General features: G+C 49.9%; 1 protein-coding gene and 1 long non-coding RNA gene across 2 annotated transcripts; one reads left to right on the top strand and one right to left on the bottom strand.

The window, feature by feature from the left end:
• Nucleotides 1–69: 69 nt before the first annotated feature.
• LOC148757507 (uncharacterized) lies at nucleotides 70–11,438 on the bottom strand. The gene is made up of 4 exons (XM_088800727.1): nucleotides 11,426–11,438; nucleotides 7,448–7,590; nucleotides 3,365–7,236; nucleotides 70–2,588 (listed from the first exon to the last, which is right to left on the bottom strand). Exons 1-3 carry the CDS (start codon nucleotides 11,436–11,438, stop codon nucleotides 6,055–6,057), a joined length of 1,338 nt encoding a protein of 445 aa, XP_088656853.1. The 3' UTR covers nucleotides 70–2,588; nucleotides 3,365–6,054.
• Nucleotides 11,439–12,536: 1,098 nt separating this feature from the next.
• On the top strand, nucleotides 12,537–20,322 carry LOC148757508 (uncharacterized). The gene is made up of 2 exons (XR_016022207.1): nucleotides 12,537–14,686; nucleotides 19,062–20,322. It is a non-coding gene; the product is annotated as an uncharacterized LOC148757508 (long non-coding RNA).
• The last annotated feature ends 1,300 nt before the right edge of the window (nucleotides 20,323–21,622 follow it).

The raw sequence follows: 21,622 nt of genomic DNA on the forward strand, positions 1-21,622 counted from the left end.
AAAAAACATCCAGCCTAATGTTAAGTCCTGGAATCGTCCCCCCTCAGACAGCCAGGACACACACGATAATGCAAGTCACACAGCGAGGTTTATTTCCAGCCAGCTGGAGTCCCCGTCTCTGCCCGACGCAGCGAGTTTTAACAAGGACCACCAGCCCTTAAAGCTAAGGGTTTTTATATCGTTTCTAAGGCACTCAGTAATTTTCCATAGTTTTAGAGAGTACAGGTTAAACTACAATTCTCACATAGCTAAGGCATTTAGTAATTTGTTTATAGTCTTAGGGAGTACAGGTTGAGCTATGCTTAGGGAGTACAGGTTGAGCTATGCTTCAAAGAGTTTATAGATAAGCTACAAAAGCCTCCATAGCTTCAGAGAGCAGGAGATAAGCTATTAGGCATCTGGTCTCACATAACAATTAGGCCATTAGGTTATTTTAAGCTCAGGGCTGTTAACCCTATCTTAACCTTAAGGTAGCCCTTCTTATGCTAAAGTAGCAGTTCTCATGCTAACAGTCTCTTACATTCCCCTCCTCCCCCCTGTTTGTTGTTCATAATGAGGAATCTTGCTCATTTACGGGGCAGCCGAGGTCTTCAGGGGCGGGCACTCTTTCATATTGTTGTCTGAGGACCATGAGCTGGACAGTATTAACACGATCTTTTACAAAATTAATAAGCTTGTTTAATATGCAAGGGCTAAAGGTTAAAATAAGCACAAGTAAAAGAATTGGGCCCACTAAGGTTGATACTAAAGTGGTGAACCAGGGGGATCTATTAAACCAAGTTTCAAACCAGTTTTCTTGAGCTTCTCTTTCACGTTTTCTCTTGGCTAGCCCTTCTCTAACTTTTGCCATAGATTCTTTTACTACTCCACTATGGTCAGCATAAAAACAGCATTCTTCCCCCAGCACAACACACAATCCACCTTGTTGGAGGAACAACAAATCAAGTCCTCTTCTATTTTGGAGTACTACTTCGGATAGGGAGGTGAGCGACTTCTCTAAATGACTAATAGAGGTTTCTAGTCTTTCTATATCTTCATCTATGGCCGCTCTCAGGGAGGTCATTACTGATTGTTGAGTAGCTAGGGAAGCTATGACGGTCCCGGCTCCGGCTATTCCTAAACTGAACAGAGTGGCAATGATTAGTGCAGTGATGGGCTCTCTTTTACTTCTCACACTTGTGTCACTATCCCAATGCAAATACATACGCTCCTCAGGGTGATAGAGGACACGGGGCAATACAGCTACCAGGACACAGAATTTATTGGGGGCATTGAAGACCGAGGTAGATAGGCACAGGGTGAGGCCAGTCTTTGAACATATCCACCATCTATTAGTATTGGGGATGAACCACTTAGTGTTACTTTTTCAACTAGGGGTGCTGTCAATGGAGGCACATAGACTTAGCTTAGCCTGGGGCACTTTCCCTAGACAGGTTCCATTGCCGCTTACTAGTTGCAGGGTTAAGCCAATTTTACGATCCCCCCATGAACACTGAGAGGGGTTCTTACTGTTAGAGGCGGTGTAAGTGGCATTAAGCCCAATGGCCTCATAGAACGGGGGATTAACGTCATAGCACAGCCAACAGGAGGTTGTGAGGTTAGGACTGGTGGCATTAAGGGCCTCATATACAGTGCGCATCAGTTTCCGTAATGAGTCTTCAGTAGCCTGCGTAACAGGTGTCGAAGGAGTTACAGGGGTATCTGGCTGGGTTCCTTTGACCTTTCTTGTGGCGTCTTTATCTCTTGATATCCCTGGGGTCTTGGTAGGGACAAGAGGGGCCAGTACTTTATTTTGACCTACCTGAGTGCTAATTGTTTCGACCGATAGTCAAATAGTCAGAAGACCGCCGGGGTGGGGGCCCATCCATGCCCAACGACCTATATCTAATTGGAACCCCCAAGTTAATCCTGACAACCAACCACGCTCTTTCTGTGCCGCGTCTTGGTTAAATTGGACACGTACCTGGGGTACCTGGTTGTGGGGGCCCCTAAAGGAGAATTTGACTAGATCCTTGTTCCCAACGTCCCACTGTCGAGGCCCGTCATAGGAGGTGACACAACTCCAGCTACCACAATAGTAGCGGTCTGGGCCGCCACAGGTTTTCCAATTGTTTCTGAGGTTTCCCAGACAAGCCCAAAACCCTTGTGCACTATGTTCTTGAGAGGTGACGATCAAGGCCCGCTTGGACCTGACTGAGTAGTCATACTGCTGTCCACGTTTAAAGCCAAAAATGTCACACAGGTCAAAAAACAATTCTGGCCACCACGTGTTGATTGGGGTAGTATGTGTAGTGCTATTAAGGGTCGTTTGGGTCTGTCCGTCCGTTAGGGTCCAGGTTAGCTTATGGGGTTGGTGTGGGTTGATCCCTGCGTAGCTCTTCTCCCAGATGTTGAGTAGAATTAGGGCCAGCAGCCACCCCATCGTTGGCTGATACAGGGGGCTTGACGGTTCCCCGAGGTCTGAAGAGTTGCAGCTTCAGCGGGTTATCAGGGTGCTGCTGCGCAGTCCACTCTTTAGCTTGTGTCTGCTCCAGGTGGTTGGCTCGGCACACGTGAGAGTGATGGACCCAAGGCCCGATGCCATCAACCTTTAAGGCAGTGGGGGTAACCAGAATAACCACATAAGGACCTTTCCATCTTTCCTCCAGTGTTCGGGACCTGTGTCTCCTTACCCATACCCAATCCCCCGGAACGATGCCATGTTCCGGGTTTGGTGCGTCTTTAACTTCATACAGGGAACGCACTAGAGGCCAAATCTCATGCTGGACCCCTTGCAGGGCTTTTAAACTGGCCAGATAACTTGGGGCCGCATTGGGGTCCAGATCCGAGAGAGTCCGGGAAATAATGGGGGGTGGTGCCCCGTATAGAATTTCGAAAGGTGTCAGACCATGTACATATGGTGAGTTCCGGACCCGGAAAATGGCATAAGGTAAGAGGGTCACCCAGTCCCCGCCAGTCTCGATGGCCAGTTTGGATAAGGTCTCCTTTAAAGTCCGATTCATTCTCTCTACCTGCCCTGAGCTCTGGGGATTATATTCACAATGTAACTTCCAATTGGTACCCATAGCTTGGGCTAGCCCCTGTAGGACCTTACTGATGAAAGCTGGGCCGTTATCGGAGCTTAAAACTTCGGGGACCCCATATCTGGGAAAAATTTCTTCTAGTAACACCTTAGCAACAACTTGGGAAGTTTCCTCTTTCAGGGGAAGGCTTCCACCCAGCCTGAAAATGTGTCAACCATTACTAGTGAGTACTTATACCCACACCTCCCCGGCTTTACCTCAGTGGACACATTTTCAGGCTGGGTGGAAAAACTCGCGGACCTCCCAACTCCGTCCCGGCGCCCTTCCCCATACCCTCGTACCTGAATGTTGGGGTCCTTTTTTACTGGGTTTCATAGCCTGGCACCCAATGCACCGATCTACGATCTCTTGGATCTGAGCTGCTTGTCGGGGAAACCGGAGGCGGGCAGACTCGAGAATTGACAGCAACTTCTTTTTCCCCAAGTGGGTGGCTTGGTGCAGGTTGGAAAGAAGAAACAGTCCTAGGTGTGCCGGCAGTATCAATCTTCCTTCTGCATCCCGATGCCACCCCTGCTGATCAGACTCCGGACAGTGGTGGCTCTGGATCCAGTGCAGGTCTTCCGGAGTGTAGTCAGGTCGCGGTGGCAGGCGCGGGAGCTCGGGTGTGGGCAGGGTGAGGGCTAAAGCTGATGCTGGTGAAGCCATTGCCGCTATCTTGGCGGCTTTATCCGCTCGCCTGTTTCCTTCAGCTTCTGGAGTCCGTGCAGTCTGGTGCCCGGGGACGTGGACGACTGCAACTGCCCAGGGCATTTGCACGGCCATCAGCAGTCTCTGTATCTCAGGAAGATTGCGCAGAACTTTTCCTTCTGCTGTAACAAAGCCCCTCTCCCGGTAGATGGCGCCATGCACATGGACAGTGCTAAACGCGTAGCGGCTATCGGTGTAGACAGTCACTCGGCTCCCTTTGGCCCGTTCCAGCGCTTCCGCCAGGGCAATCAGTTAGGCCTTCTGGGCTGAGGTCCCCGGGGAAAGCGAGGCACTCCGAATAATGTTCCCATCTTGGTTTACCACCGCAGCGCCCGCCCTCCGCACACCATCTGTAATGAAGCTGCTTCCATCAGTGTACCATATCAACTCACTGTTAGGTAATGCGGCGTCCTGGAGGTCGGGGCGCATCTGGGTGATTTCCGCCATGATCTCTTGGCAATCATGCAGAGGAGCCTCCAGATCCGGGTTTGGCAGCAGGGTGGCTGGATTCAGAGCGGTGGGTTCAGCGAAGATGATCCGGGGTGCATCTAGCAAGAGTCCTTGGTAATGGGTTAGGCGGGCATTGGTCATCCACTTACCAGGGGGACATTTCAGGACCCCCTCTATGGCATGGGGGGTCACCACCTTCAGATGTTGCCCGAAAGTGAGTTTATCTGCATCTTTTACCATTAGGGCTACTGCCGTGATGATCCCTAAACACGGGGGCCAACCTGCTGCAACTGGATCTAGCTTCTTAGATAAATAGGCAACCGGACGTTTCCAAGGCCCCAGGCGCTGCATTAGCACCCCTTTCGCTATTCCCTTTCTCTCATCAACAAAGAAAGTGAAGGCTTCAGGGGGTCTGGCAATGCCAGGGCCGGGGCTCTTAAGAGGGCGACCTTGAGTTCATCATATGCCTTCTGTTGGTCTGACCCCCAGGCCCAAGGGACCTTATCCTTGGTTGCTTTATACAGAGGCTTCGCTATTTCAGCATACCCCAGAATCCACAGCCGGCAGTAGCCTGTCGTCCCTAAAAACTCGCGGACCTCCCGGGCTGATGTCGGGACTGGAAGTCTTAGAATAGTTTCTTTTATAGCCTCTGTCAGCCACCTAGTTCCTGCTTTTAGCTTATATCCCAGGTAGGTGACTGTTTGCCTGCATATTTGAGCCTTCTTTGCACTGGCCCGATAGCCCAACTGCCCCAGCTCCTGGAGGAGGTCTCCAGTGGCCTGTCGGTACTCGGCTTTGGAGGGGGCCGCCAGGAGCAAGTCATCTACATACTGCAGGAGCGTAACGGAAGTATGGCTCTGGCGAAACGAGTCCAAATCCTGATTTAGGGCTTTATTAAACAGAGTTGGAGAGTTCTTGAAGCCTTGCGGTAGTCTAGTCCAGGTCAGCTGCCCGGGGGTCCCCGTATTGGCATCATGCCATTCGAAGGCAAAAATATGTTGGCTGCTGGTTGCCAGGGCTATGCTAAAAAATGCATCCTTTAGGTCTAGGGTGGTGTACCAGATACGTGAAGGGGGTAAGTGACTTACCAAGGTATAAAGGTTGGGGAAGGTGGGGTGGATGTCTTCAACCCTCTTATTCACTTCCCTCAGGTCCTGGACTGGCCTATAATCGTTTCCCCCCGGTTTCTTAATGGGGAGGAGTGGGGTGTTCCAAGCAGAATGGCAAGGTTTTAGTATTCCAGCTTCTAGGAGACGATTAATGTGTGGGGCAATCCCTTTTCACGCCTCGGAGGACATGGGGTACTGGCCGATCCGGATAGGCTGGGCCAAGGCTTTAAGTTCGACTATTACTGGTGCTTGGCGGACCGCTCAACCTACACCCGCTATTTCTGCCCACACCTGAGGGTACGTTTTAACCCAATAGTCCATCTCATGGGGCCATCCTGTAGGGGGAATGTTGTAGGGTTTGTCTCGCAGGGCAAACAGGTGATGTTCATCCGCAAGAGACAGGGTCAAAATATGGAGGGGCTGTCCCTGGCCATCTAATACCTTGATGCTATCCGGCTCAAAATGGATTTGGGCCTTGATCTTAGTCAGGAGATTACACCCCAATAAGGGGGCAGGGCATTCAGGGATAACCAGGAAGGAGTGGGTCACTTGGTGGTGGCCTAAGTCCACTTGGTGCTTACTGGTCCACCGATAAGCCTTAGACCCAGTTGCCCCCTGCACCAAACTGGTTTTCTGAGATAAGGGCTCCGTATGCTTGTTCAAAACTGAGTACTGAGCTCCTGTATCTACCATGAACCCTACTGGCTTCCCCTCCTCATATGCAGTTACCCAAGAATCAGGGAGGGGAGCCGAGTCCCGTCCCCTCTAATTACTGTCCATTCCCGCCAGCAGAACTCGTGCGTCTTGCCCCGTCTGGCCCTGGCGCTTGGGGCACTCCCTCTTCCAATGTCCATATTCTTTACAGTAGGCACATTGTCTCCTATCCAGTCGGGGCCTCGGTCTCCACAGTCGGGCTGGCCCGGCCGGACTCGGTCCGTCCCTGACTGTGCTTTGTACACCTGCCAACAAGATCTTGGCCATCTCCCTCTGCTGCCTCCTAGTCTCCCTACTCTGATGTTCTCTGTCTTCCTTTCTGATTCATTCCTGTAATTCCTGATTTTCTTTCCTAATTCTATCCTCCCTTTCTTCGGGATCTCTCGAGTGTTGGAGACTCTTTCCGCTACTTTCATCAAATCCCGAATAGACATTTCTCCCAGTCCCTCTTGTTTATATAATTTCTTTCTAATATCTGGGGCAGCCTGGTTTATAAAGGACATAATGACAGCCGACTGGTTCTCCTCTGCCAGGGGATCTAATGGGGTGTACTGCCTATAAGCATCATAGAGGCGCTCCAAAAATACGGCCGGGCTTTCATTTTCCCCTTGTATTATAGCTCTTACCTTGGCCAGATTGGTGGGGCGGCGTGCCGCCACTCGGAGACCTGCCATAAGAGTCTGGCAGTAAACTCGAAGACGCTCCCTACCTTCTGCATTCCCAAAATCCCAATCTGGTCTGTTCAGGGGAAAGCGCTCGTCGATCAGGTTTGGTAAAGTCGTTGGCCGTCCGTTGTCGCCGGGGACATTCTTTCTAGCCTCGGTGAGGATCCACTCGCGCTCTTCGGTGGTGAATAAGGTCTTAAGAAGCTGCTGGCAATCATCCCAAGTGGGGCTGTGCGTGTGCATGATAGACTCAAACAGGTCAGTTAAGCCTTTCGGGTCCTCAGAAAAAGAAGGCTTTTGGGCCTTCCAGTTGTACAGATCACTGCTTGAAAAGGGCCAATACTGGTATGCACGTTCCCCATCCGGACTAGTCCCTCCTAGGGCTCGCACGGGGAGAATTGGCGCCCCCGCGGAGGTGGAGGAGGACGGCTCCTCATCTGGGGTTTCTTCCCGGTGTCTACGAGACCTCAATCCCCTTGCCGGTCCTTGGGCTGGGGCCAGGGGAGCCGGTGTAGAGGGAGCCGTTGACTAAGGAAGCTCAGAAGCGGCGGCGGCCTCAGGCTGGGGCAGCACCACAGGCGTGTAAGGGGGGGGGGGTTTCTTCAAAATCTAGGTCTATCAAGGAGGGATAGATGTTTGACCCTTCCTGTAGGATGGGTTTTTGGGTCGGCTTCTCTGGGGTTTTCGGGCTAGCCGTGGGCTCCGCCGGCTGGCGGGAGGGTCCTGAAACAGTCAGGACCTTAGGGGGATCTTCCGGCTTCTCGGGGGCAAAGGGTTTAAGCCAGGAGGGAGGATTCTCTACTAAGGCTTGCCACATCAGAATATAGGGATATTGGTCCGGATGGCGCCGATTAACAATCTCTCGGACCTTCTTAATGATGTCTAGGGAAAAAGTCCCCTGGGGGGGCCAGCCCACATTAAAAGTCGGCCACTCTGCAGAGCAGAAGGTATTAAACTCAGTAATCTGGGGACCTAAGGAAGTAGCGGTTTTCCACTGTAAAGGTCACCAGAAAGGAAAAGACACAGTAGCTGAAGGAAACCGTCAGCAGAAAGAGGGATCAAAATGGCGGCATGAGATGAGCCTCTGTAAAACTCCCCTGGAATTTACAACTAATTGAACAACAATAACTCCACAAAGGACTCCGTGCACAGCATACAGGCAAGACGAAGAGGCCCACTACTGAATTCACCTAAAGGTGGGCGAATCATGCTAGCAGGGGAGGAGGGAAGGGAGAAGTGCGGAGACGGAGCCGCGCGGGCACAGGACGCAGACCTAGCTCAGTGCTCCAAGCTCACTGCATCCGGAACTACCGCAGCTGCGGGAGAGGGAAGAACTCAGACTGCTAGGGCTCCGCTTATGGCCCACAGGGCTGAGGTGGCAGCATATAACACGGCTGAACCCAATGCTCACGGCAGAGACCTCGGAGAAAAGACTGAGAGAAGAAGGCTCAAAACGGTGGTTTAAGCCCTCACTGCCAAGCAGAGAATGGAAGCCTTAGGCACTGAGACTAGCTGCCCCCTCCCTACCCCCCCAGAGCACCCCCACCGCCCACCTACCCAGTGCTAGAAGCGGAACAGTAGCAGTGTCATATCAAAAGAACAGAACAGAATATTTGCTGTTCTGAGAACTGTGGACCGCAGACACAGATTCGCAGCCCAACTAGTTCCAGCAAAGGGGAGGGAGCTGTGGAAGCAGGACCAGCTGTGGTGGTGGTCATTGTTCTGGGCCACCTCTCACAACTCACCCCCACCCCTGGCCCCACCTATCTGGGCGGATCCCTGCAGGAGTAAACAGAACTGCTGAAACACACGGGCTCTGAATGTGGTACAGGAAGAGCTTTGGAACTTCAAAAGCTCTCCGCATACCCACACTGACACTGCGCCCTATGACCCAGGCCAACTATTAACAGAGGAGAAGCCCATCTCCCAGGGAATCCCCGCATTGTGTGAGAAGCTGGAATAGTGCAGAGAAAACATAGCACTACCGTGTGAGAGAGACAAAAAAAGGCTGCAGTCGGAGAGAAAATAAAGCACTCCACCAACAAGAACTGGAAAACAAAAGAAAACAAAGAAAACAAAAGAAAGACCTCTTCCTATCAACCTGTTGCAGAAGTCACTCCTGTAAATGTCTAGGAAGAGAAATAATAAATCAGTAATTGCCATGAATAATCAAGGCAACAAGACAGCTCAGAAAGAAAGTGAAAAGTCTCCAGAAAAGGAACTAGAGATATGGAAATATGTGACTTAAATGACAGAGAATGCAAGATCGCACTTCTGAAAAAACTCAAGGAGATGCAAGAAAACACAGAAAGGCAGTTTAATGAACTCAGAAACACAAACAAAGAACAACATGAGCATTTTACGAAAGAGATTGAAATTTTAAAAAAGAACCAAGTAGAATTTCTGGAGATTAAGAACTCAATAGAAGAAATTAAGAATGAAATAACCAGCTTAGGTAGTAGAGTTGACCAGATGGAGGAAAGAACCAGTGACATCGAAGATAGAAACCTGGAAATGACACGGATGGAAGAAGAAAGAGATTTGAGACTGAAAAGAAATGAAAGAACTCTACAAGAACTTTCTGACTCCATCAGAAAGAGCTATATAAGAATAATGGGCATACCAGAAGGAGAAGAAAGAGAGAAGGGAACAGAGAATATATTCAAACAAATTGTCAATGAGAACTTCCCAAACTTGTGAACAGAACTGGATCCTCGAATCCAAGAAGCAAATAGAACACCTAATTACCTCAATCCCAACAGGCCTTCTCCAAGGCACATTGTATTGAAGCTGTTTAAAATCAACAACAAAGAAAGAATCCTCAAGGCAGCCAGAGAAAAGAAGATGGTAACTTACAAAGGAAAGCCCATTAGATTATCATCAGATTTTTCAGCAGAAACTCTACAAGCCAGGAGGGAGTGGAACCAAATATTCAAACTATTGAAAGAGAGAAATTCTGAGCCAAGAACAGTGCCTCCGATAAGGGGCTAATATCCAAAATATACAAGGAACTCATGCAACTCAACAACAAAAAAACAAACAACCCAATTGAAAAATGGGCAGACGACCTGAAGAGACATTTCTCCAAAGAGGACATACAAATGGCAAATAGACATATGAAAAAATGCTCAACATCACTGATCATCAGAGAAATGCAAATAAAAACCACAATGAGATATCACCTCACGCCAGTCAGAATGGCTATCAACAAGACAAATAGTAACAAGTGTTGGAGAGGCTGTGGAGAAAAAGGAACCCTCATACACTGTTGGTGGGAATGCAGACTGGTGCAGCCGTTATGGAAGGCAGTGTGGAGTTTCCTCAAAAAGTACGAATAGAATTACCATATGACCCAGCAATCCCTCTCCTAGGTATCTACCCAAAAAATCTGAAAACATTTATACATAAAGACACGTGTGCTCCAATGTTCATTGCAGCTTTGTTTACGTTGGCCAAGACATGGAAACAACCAAAATGTCCTTCATGTCCTTTGATAGATGAATGGATAAAGAAGTTGTAATATATATACACAATGGAATACTATTTGGCGGTAAGAAAAGATGATATAGGAAGATTTGTGACAACATGGTGGGATCTTGAGAGTATGATGCTAAGTGAAATAAGTCAGACAGAAAAAGCAGAGAACCATATGATTTCACTGATATGTCGTATATAAACCAAAAACAACAAAAGAACAAGACAAACAAATGAGAAACAAAAACTCATAGACACAGACAATATTTTAGTGGTTACCAGAGGGTAAGGGGGGTGGGGGGTGGGAGATGAGGGTAAGGGGAATCAAATATATAGTGATGGAAGGAGAACTGACTCTGGGTGGTGAACACACAATGGGATTTATAGATGATATAATACAGAATTGTACACCTGAAATCTATGTAATTTTACTAACAATTGTCATCCTGGTAAATTAAAAAAAAAAAGAAAAGAAAAGGAAACCATCGGGCGGATGCAGCCGCAAAACAATCAGCAAGAGGACAGGCCAAACTATCCAAGATACTGATAGCTCCAGAGCTACCTCCAACCCCAAAGTGTACCACCCCAGAGATGGATTGGGCAAAACAAGAAGGGGGAAAGCTTACGAAGGAAGGATGGTGGGTACTCCCCGACCAGAGAATTTATGTGCCAGAACAGTTGGCATATCAGGTCATTTCTCCAACGACATGACCTTACCCACCTGGGAAAACTGCCCTAGAGACCTTGTTGGGCCAGTGTTTCATAAATCCCCGACTGTCATCTCTTTGTGCCTCAGTCTCCCAGAGCTGCATCTCTTGCGCCCAAAATAATTCCTGACAAGATCCCAGCTGGCCAGCTGAAATCCAATGCTGTGGCCAAATACCTTTTGAAGATTTAGAAGTAGACTTCACAGAAGTGGGGCCCAGCAAAGGAAATAAATACCTCTTAGTCTTCATCTGCACCTTCTCAGGTTGGGTTGAAGCATACCCTACTCGCCCTGAGACTGCTTGGGAAGTAACAAAAGCCCTTCTCAGGCACATCATCCTACCACATGGGATGCCACTGACTATCAGGTCTGACAATGGCCCAGCCTTTGTAGCAGAAGTAGTACAAGTATCCAAGGCCTTAGGCATTAGATGGAATCTACACACAGCCTACCGACCCCAGAGCTCAGGGAAAGTAGAACGCATGAATCGGACCCTAAAACAGATTTTGGCAAAGCTATGTCAGGAAACCCACCTACGCTGGCCAGACATTCTGCCCTTGGCTCTCTTATGAGTACACTATACTTCCAGAGTGTGACGGGCCAGCCGCCACAAGTCGATCAGTACCCGAATGGGGGAGTGGGAATGAATAAAAGACACTCACACAAATGATGATGCGATCGATCGGACTCCAGTGATGCTGAAGCGCCGAGTTTATTCTTCTTCACCAATATATGCAGTTTGAGTACGTGCAACTTATCAAAGAAAGTATGCATTATCTTAGCAAATGTAAATTTTTTAACTTTTACATAGAGGATACAAAATTCACTGAAACTCTCAAAAGTAATTATCCTATCAATTACCCTGATAGCCATCAGTCTTCTGTGTCCAGGAACTGGCCGCTCCCACATTCCTCAGTAGCTTGCAAGCTGCCCCCAGGTGCAGGCAGAGACAATGCCTCAGGGGGAGGAAACAGGTTAAGCATAAACCGAGCCATTCTGTAAGGCTTAGAGTTATCTGTAACCATGGCTCCCCACACCAGAGCACAAATAGGGTTCTCCCCTTTTGAGATACTATACGGGAGACCACCCCCACTAATAAGTCCCAAAGGGAATCTGCAAGAGTTTTGGAATTTAGAAATTCAAAAACAACTACAAGGACTAGAATCAACTGTCCTTAAGGTGCACAAATAGATGGCAGAAAAGATACCCATTTCCCTGGGAATAACAGTCCACCCCCATAAGCCAGGAGACCAAGTTTGGGTCAAAGATTGGAAAAAAGAGCCACCCAAACCAACCTGGAAAGAGCCCTACTCAGTAATATTAGCCATGCCTACAGCCATTAAATTTGCCAGGCCAGGTCGCCTGGATCCACCACTCCCGAGTAAAGGCAGCCCATCTCATGTCTGGGGACACATCTAGCTGGGAGGCATGCACTGACCCAAACCACCCCCTACGGATCACCCTCAAGAGGATGACAACCCCACCCGAAGAGGCTGCCATCTGAGGACATCACCACAGGACTGATGGACTTTTCCTGCTGGGTGGATCCCACAAAAGGGCCCTGTATCCTTACCTACATATCATAAATAGCAATCTTCCTTGTCTTCTTTTTCTTCCTTTTCACCCACCTCTGCATCCGCATCTGGTAAGAGAAGACTCTAAGTTAACAGGATGCACGCCCTGGCTTCACTCTTCCTGATATATCTGTTAACAGTTGGTATCAGTGGATCCCCTCCCCCATGTAAATGTCAGGACACCCCAGCCTGGAGGGAATGCCTGCCAAATCCTTAGTGGCTGTTCAGGACCAGGTAGACTCCCTCACAGCTGTAGTCCTACAGAACAGGAGAGAATTAGACCTTCTCACTTCAGAAAAAGGAGGGCCCTGCCTCTTCCTGGGAGAAGAATGCTGCTTTTATACCAATAGGTCAGGCATAGTCAGGAATATGGCCCAGTGGCTATGGGAGCGGATTGCTAAAAGGAAACAAGAACTAGCAGACTCTTGGAGTTCTTGGACTAACCTTTGGGGTTGGGCATCTTATCTGCTCCCATTAGCAGGTCCCCTTCTTAGGATCCTCCTAGCCCTCCTGTTCGGCCCCTGCATGCTCCACTTACTAACCCATTTCCTCTCCTCCCACATAGAGGCTATTAAGCTCCAGATGATGCTACAAACCTGATCCCCAAGCTGCCGCTATGACCCCTTGGATGGCGAGGAACCCTGAACCCCCTTCAACATCCCTGTTCAGCAGGAAGTAGCCAGAGATCTCTTTGGCCCTCTCCCCACCACAGGGAACCTCCCCGTTCATGTTCTCTATGGCTGCAGGAGCAGCTTGAGAATCAAGAGGGGAGAATGAGAAGGAACAATCCTGTCCCCTCTGCCTCTGTCACCCTCCCCCACATCCTGCAATTCCACAAAACTCATGCATCAGCCAACTGCCAAAACGTCGTTCAGGGGGAGGTCCTTAGGCCACCCAGAAGTGTACCTGCATAAAATCCAGGAGCAACCGGGTCTCGGGGCTCAGCCTCTGGAGGTGACTCCGCTGGACCAGCACCTGTGCTGAATAAACAGGCATTTCCTAATCCTCCCAGAGCGTTCAGTCTGCCTTTTTCCCCCTGCTGTTCAGTTTCTTCTATAACACTATGGAGTGTAACCTCACTGAGTGATTTGATCATAAATTCCTAACTGGGCAGATCATGGTGGGTAGTCACGCCCCAGGCATACAACTTTAGTAAAGGGTTTTCTTTACCTTAAGTAAGCCTTGTTGGTTGTTACTATGCATCTAGGTTAACACACCTTTAAAATAAACATAACCACCTGCGAGAGAGCAAATTTCTCAACTCACCTGTAATTCGATCCCCGCCTTGCTTTCTTCCACTTTTTTGTAATCTTCCTTACCTTCCCTACTTAATTTCAAATGCATAAAAGAAACTGCAAAACTCATTCTCCGGAGCATTTGAGATCTTGCTGCTGGGCAATTATAGTCAGTTTTGGCTCAAATAAACGTTTATATTCTTTCCAGGTTTGGACGTTTCTTTCCTTGACACCCTATAAAGTATATAAACTCTTTAGAAGATGACTGAATTTGCTTTCGCTTAAAGAATACTTTTGCAATTTTTCTAGGTGCATTTGATGGGGATGTCTTTTACATGACCCTGAAGAAAGTAAAGCCTGATTATCAAAGTTCCAAAGGTCTCCTTTTGATGGGGGAACTGACCTAAAATGGTGGCCCGAGTGAAAAGGGAAGTCCCTAAGCCCCAGCCCACTTCTGCATAACCCCCTCCAATTGACACCCCTAGCCAATCACCAGATGACACCTACCCCTTCCCCGACTCAAGGAAGTACCCAACCTGTAAAAACCTGCTCAAAACCTTGCTAGGGGATCAGTATTTGGGAAAGATCCCACTGAGCCCCTGGCATAATACAGCTGACCTTCCTAACTCTCAGTGCCGGTTGGGTTCTTTCTGATCCTGGTATCCTGCATGCTCCACTTACTAACCCATTTCCTCTCCTCCCACCTAGAGGCTATTAAGCTCCAGATGATGCTACAAACCTGATCCCCAAGCTGATCCGTAACATTCTTGGTTCCCTGACCGGGAAACCCAACCGCGCTGGCCCCTTGAGCCACTGGTTTGGTTGAGAGTGGGCCATAGGGTGGCGGGAGAGCCGAGACAGGGCTAGGCGCACCCTGCTTATTTCAGCAGGCCCGGGACCAGTGACCTCCCACCGGCTCCAGCCCATGACTCCCTGCTGGACCCCCAGTAGAGAGAAAGGATAGACAGTCAACCAGGACATCAGACATGGTAAGACCCTGGGGCCCGGACCCAGTTCAGCCTGCCTAAGGGCAGAAGGGGAGCCTGATCACCTCCCACTGCATCCCACTTTGGACTCCAGTTGGGCCATTCCGGGGCAGGGTGTCTTTCCTCCCTGAATGAATGTGTGCATGCTTGGTCCCAAATGGGATTCTGTGTGGATCCACGGCCTGTCGGCTACGGAGCCCGAGTGAGCCCCAACCTGCATTCCGAAGGTAGCGTCATACAGCATAATGGTGATTCACACTCTCGGAGTGCGACCGGGCCCAGGACTTATATGGGCACACCTTAGCCAAGACGTACCCAAAGTTCCCACGAGGGGCATGGCCAGGCAGGTGCCTGATTGAGATCCTTCCCATGTCTATGCGACACTGAACATCATGGGAGGGAGTCACGGGAAGCCCACGGTTCTAGACTGCATGTTAAAGAATTTTAGGAAGGGTTTTGGAGGCGACTACAGGGTCAAAGTGACCCCCAGACGTCTCCGCACTTTATGTGAACTGGAGTGGCCTAGTTTTGGCGTGGGATGGCCCTCAGAAGAGAATCTTGACATCCCCACGATTCGCTGAGTCTACATAGTTGTCACCGGGACCCCAGGACATCCAGACCAGTTCCCTTACATTGACTCATAGTTAGAAATAGCCCGAACACTTCCTCCTTGTGTACGGTTCTGCTCCAATAGTAAGGGAGAGTCCAGGGTCCTTGTTGCATGGAACCCATGAGGCTGCATCCAGAAAGACATGACTAAGACCATTTACCAGGGAGACCCCCACGAAGAGCCGCCACCACCTCCCTATGCACCACGGCCAATGGCTGGTGCGGCCCCACCACTTCCAGACATGCCGCTTCCAGCCTTGGCCTCCCGTGGTCCCAACCCAACCAGCCCAGAGCCCGACTTCATAGGATTAGCGGGAATTGAGTCGGACTGAAGAGGACCGGGCTAGTTCGAACTCGGCCCCCACGAGCCCACAGTTGACTTAGATGTAGGGGGCCAAACAGTGACTTTTATGGTAGACACCGGAGCAGAACACTCAGTGGTTACCACGCCGGTGGCACCGCTCAGGGACCGCAGAATCACCATAATGGGAGCCACCGGAGTTCAAGCTAAGAGCCAACCGTTCTGCGAGGCTCAGACTTGTAAATTGGGAGGACATACTGTGTCGCACGAATTCCTCTACTTACCAGACTGTCCAATCCTGCTCCTGGGACGCAACCTCCTTACCAAGTTAGGGGCACAAATCTCCTTCGAACCATCAGGCTAACCCACCATGTCACTGCAGCCCCTGTCAGAAGGACTTATTCTGTCTATCACCACCCCAAGGGAAGAAGAATGGAGGCTTTACGGGACTGGCAGTGTAGAACAGAACCCAGAAGCCTACAGGGCCAATTTCCCAGAGGCTTGGGCTGAAGATAACCCGCCTGGGCTAGCAAAATATAAGGCCCCAGTTTTGGTGGAACTGAGACCCAGACCTCAACCCCAATGGCTACGCCAATACCCCATCTCCAGGGAAGTTCGGGCAGGGATTCAAAAACACCTCGCCTGTCTCAGAGCAGCAGGGATACTCGTAGAGTGCCAGTCGCCATGGAATATGCCCCTCCTGCCGGTAAGGAAGCCTAGTGGAGAATACCGGCCAGTACAAGATTTAAGAGCGGTAAACCAAGCCACAGTCTCCGACACCCCGTAGTCCCAAATCCGTATACCCTCCTCAGTCAGCTGCCCCCGGAGGCTGGATGGTTCACCTGCCTGGACCTGAAAGATGCCTTCTTCTGCATTTGGTTGGCACCCCAGAGCCAATCACTGTTCACCTTCGAATGGACCGATCCTGATACCGGCCAGCAGCTCCAGCTGACATGGACTCGGCTCCCACAGGGCTTCAAACACTCCCCAACCCTCTTGGGGAAGCACTAGCCTCAGATTTAGCCACCTTCCCTCGAGAAGAATACCGCTGCACTCTATTGCAATATGTGGATGATCTGCTCCTGGCCTGTGCCACCGAAACCAAGTGCCAAACCGCGACACGGGCACCCCTGTCCCATTTACCTGAGATGGGGTAGAGAGCCTCCTGGAAGAAAGCCCAGCTCTGCAGAAACAAGTACAGTACTTGGGCTTTGTCATCTCCAAAGGACAGCGGGCCCTCAGCACCGAGCGGAAGAAAGTCATCACTTCCCTCCCTCGGCCCCCAAACCGGAGGGCACTCCGTGAGTTCCTCGGGGCCGCCGGCTTCTGCCAGATCTGGATTCCTGGCTTTTCGGCAATAGCCCGGCCCTTATATGAGGCTCTAACTGGTCAAGAGAAAGCCCCCATGCTATGGACAGAAGATCCAGAACACGCCTTCCAGCAGCTCAAGAGCTCACTTGGACAGGCCCCAGGCCTTGGGTTACCTGATGCTGAGAGGCCATTCCACTTATTCATCCATGAGAGAGACAAAATAGCCTTAGGACTGCTGGCCCAAACAGTTGGACCATGGCTCCATCCCCTTGCCTACCTCTCAAAGAAATTAGACCCTGTAGCAGTGGGTTGGCCACCATGCCTGCAGGCCCTAGAAGCCACTGTGATTCTCATCAAAGAGGCAGACAAGCTCACCTTAGGCCAGAGACTCATAGTTAAAGTACTCCACTCGGTCACCACCTTAATGAACAGTCAAGGACCCCGATGGCTGTCGAATGCAGGGCTGACTCAGTATCAGGGGCTACTCCTGGAAAACCCTCGGATCTTGTTAGAAACTGTGTGCGCCCTGAACCCAGCCACTTTCCTGCCAACTGAGGACGGGAATCCAGAACATGACTGTACAGAAGTTATCAGTGAGGTCTATGCCACCAGACCCGACCTCCGGGACAGCCCATATCCTAACCCGGACCTTACTCTGTATACTGATGGCAGCAGCTTCCTGAGGGACAGAAAACGTCACGCAGGGTATGTGGTAACTACCACAGATGAGGTACTCGAGGCAGGGGCACTTCCATTGGGATGGTCGGCCCAACGGGCAGAACTATGGGCACTAATAAGAGCCCTTACTCTATCCGAGGGCCGAAAAGTCAACATCTAAAACAACTCTTGGTTTGCCTTTGCAACTGTCCATATCCATGGGTCTATATACAAAGAAAGAGGCCTTCTGACTGCAGGGGGGAAAACTACTAAAAATAAAGAAATCCTTAAGCTCCTGCAAGCCATTTGGCTTCCCCAGCAGGTTGCAGTTATTCACTGTCGGGGCCACCAGAGAGGCAGTGAGCCCTCAGCAGTCTGGAACAGGCTTGCCGATACTATAGCCAAATCAGCGGCGATGGGAAGCCCTAGTGAACTACTCTTGGTCACTGACACCATCACCACGTCCCTCCCGCGGTACACAAAAGAAGAACTCAGATGGACAAAGTCAGAAGGGGCCACCAGATTGCCACAAGTGTGGTGGCAACTGCCCGACAGAAGACTTAATCCCAGCCCTCCTAGGTCCTCAAGTAACCGCTGAAAATCACAAGTTAACCCACTTAGGAAAAACTGCTCTCGAGGGCCTCCTAGCCAAAAGCTTCTACATTAGCCGGCTGTCAGCTCTTTGCAAGTCCATCAGAGAATGCTGCATCACTTGTGCAAAGAACAATCCAAAGTCCGGCCCCAGCCCCATCCCCGGGATCCAGAGAAGCTGTGCTGCACCTTTTGAGGACCTCGAAGTCAACGTCACTGACATGACAAACTGCCTTGGTAGTAAGTACTTGCTGGTCCTGGTCTGTACCTACTCTGGGTGGGTCGAAGCCTTCCCCACTCAGACTGAGAAGAACCACGAAGTAGCTAAGGTCCTCCGCAGGGAGATTATCCTCCGCTACAGGATTCCACTTTCTATCCGCAGTGACAACAGGCCAGCTTTCATAGCAGAACTCCTCCAGATGGTAACCAGGGCAATGGGCATCAACTGGAGACTCCATACAGCATACTGACCACAAAGCTCAGGGAAAGTTGAACGCATGAACCGTATCCTCAAGGAGACATTAGCTAAACTCCACCAGGAGACCTCCCTCAGGTGGGTGGACCTCCTAACATTATCCGTCCTTCGGGCACGCTGCACCCCTGGCAAATCTGGATTCTTTCCCTTCTAAAGTATGTTTGGGAGGCCCCCTCCCCTGCTAACCAGCCTCCCTGGCGACATTCGCCAGCTGGGGTTCTCCAGCCTCCAAAACCAGATGGCCACACTAGGCAAGGTCCTCATAGATGTACGTGCTTACATTCTGGAAAGGGCCCCCATTTCCCTTGGGGCCCCGGTACAGCCCTTTACCCCAGAAAATCAAGTCTGGGTCAAAAATTGGAAGCGCAAGCCCCTCTGACCCTGATGGACAGGCCCTCACATTGTCATACTTGTTACTCCCACCGCTCTTAAAGTTTCAGGCATCGCTCCGTGGATCCATCACCCTTGAGTTAAAAGAGCCCAGCCGGAGGATGACACCTGTATCACCCGGCCTGAAGCGGCCCGTCCACTCCGTCTGACCCTCAAGAAACAGCCTGGATGAGCCTCGCCATCGTCTGCCCGGCCTCCATCTTCACTGTCATTGGACTCCTATTTCTAGCCTTTGCTGATCCTCTTGGCTCCTACCCCTGGCCGGCCCACTCCTCATGATCCTCCCCCTTGCTACCATCGGGCCATGCATAGTTAATGCTGTCATATGTTTCATAGAGATCTCAGTCACCTGACAGGCTACAGCCCAGATCCTTGCCCTGCGGAGTTATCGTCCTCTTAGCTAATGTGATGATCTCTAAGTTGTTACCCCTTACGATCATCAACAGGGGGGACATGATGGGGAAACTGACCTTAAAATGGTTCCCTGCCACGTGGAACTGACCTAAAATGGTGGCCCGAGGGAAAAGGGAAGTCCCTAAGTCCCAGCCCACTTCCGCATAACCCCCTCCAAGCCACACCCTGAGCCAATCACCAGACGACACCTACCCCTTGCCTGACTCAAAGAAATCCCCAACCCATAAAAACCTGCTCAAAACCTTGCTAGGGGCTCAGTATTTGGAGAAAATCCCGCTGAGCCCACTGGTGTAATAAAGCTGACCTTTTTTGATATTAGTAAGCTTTGAACATCATAACTCATAAAAGTTGTAAGATTTCATTCCAAAATTAATATTTTGATAGTCCCTCAAGGATTAAATTATGGGTGAGAGCTTGATCAGCACTGTGGATTAAAAAAAAAAAAGATTCAATGGAAAGAAACTTCACAGGGTGATCTGATTATAAATTCCTAACTGGGTGGGTAGTCACACCCAGGCATATATAGCTTCTTTACTAAAAAGGTTTATCTTTGCCTTAAGCAGCCCTGTCCATTGTTTCTATACATCTAGGTTAACACACCTTTGAAATGCCCCTTTAAGACTCTGGAGAGCACATAATCTTAATTACCCTGTAACCCGTTCTCCACCTACAACCCCAAGAGAGCACATAATCTTAACTCTCCTGTAATCCTATCCTTGCATTACTTCCTCCCACCTCCCTGGAATCTTCCTTACCTTCCCTCCTTAATCTCAAATGAAAAAAAAAAAAACATTGCAAACCATTATTCTTGGAACCATTTATCTCAGTCTGTTGAGATCTTGCTTCCAGATGAATCTTCTTTTTGGCCCAAATAAATTTTTACAAAAATTCTCTACAGTTTTGGAAGTTCTTACATTGACAACACGCATTACACTTTTTAGATATCTCTTTGATATCTTTACTGATGTGTAGCAATATTTGACTCTGTTAAGCACAGCTGGAGGAATGAGTCGCAGGAGCCCAAAATTGGTCTATTCGAATTTATTTGGTGTGTTTGAGCTGCGGGAGGTCAGGCTAGAAAAGACCATAACCTCTCCAAGCAAAAAGGGTTATGGAGTTTCATAGGAGGGGGTAAATGAAACTGTTCCCTCTTCAATGCTTCAAGGGTTTTTTTGTTGCATTGTCTCTCTCAACAAAGGGTTTCAGGGCAGGCATGACCAAGCCCTCTGGTTCCACACCCTAGCCCCCAGGCTGCCATCTGGAATGCCCAGAGTTCCAGACACACTGATCGCTGATCGTAAGCCACTAGGAAACAAACACAAGCCAGCAGGTACAAGGTACAAAGCAAGACAAGATGGCTTTTAAGATAAGAAGGTGTCACGCGGGGTGTCAGGCGGGGTCTCTAGTCCTGCTCCCCGCATAAGAATGCAGGATATGGTGAGGCCAAAAAGGAACATCAACAGAGCCATACCACTATATTCTCGCTGGCGGCTGGGTGGGAGACACAGGAAGCAGGAAACACATGATCTGCAACCCGCTGTCCACTTGTCTCTGCCAAACAACCTCACTTGCTAACTGCAATCTGCCTCTCTGCAATCTGCAATCCACACTATGCCTTGATGGCTTAGCCACGGCAATTATATCAGTGGCTAATGGCTAACCGGTAACAGCTGATGGCCAACTAGTCACAGCTGATGACCATCTACTACCTGAGCCAGTGTTATGGATACCAGGACCGGAAAGAACCCAAGCGGCACTCAGAGAGTTAGGAATATCAGCTTTATTACGCCGGCGGGCTCAGCGGGATCCTTCCCAAAAGACTGAGCCCCTAGCAAGGTTTTGAGCAGGTTTTTATGGGTTGGGGACTTCCTTGAGTCCGGGAAGGGGTAGGTGTCATCTGGTGATAGGCTTGGGGTGTGGCTTGGAGGGGGTTATGCGAAAGTGGGCTGGGGCTTAGGCTGGGGACTTCTCTATCTGCTCGGGCCACCATTTTAGGTCAGTTTCACGTGGCAGGGAACCATTTTAGGTCAGTTTCTCCATCACCAGCACCTTTCCATGGGAAGCTGAGAGCCTGGAAAATGCTCTCTGGGGCTCTGTCCCCACAGAAGGTTTCTGCTCCTGGCCTACATATGGCCTAACAGACTCTGTTAAATACATTGCCCCATTCGTTATAATTTTAAGATTTCCCCCA

The sequence above is a fragment of the Rhinolophus sinicus genome, chromosome 8, assembly GCF_057876585.1.
Source record: "Rhinolophus sinicus isolate RSI-liver-muscle chromosome 8, RSI-T2T, whole genome shotgun sequence".
Classification (NCBI taxonomy): Eukaryota; Metazoa; Chordata; class Mammalia; order Chiroptera; family Rhinolophidae; genus Rhinolophus; species Rhinolophus sinicus.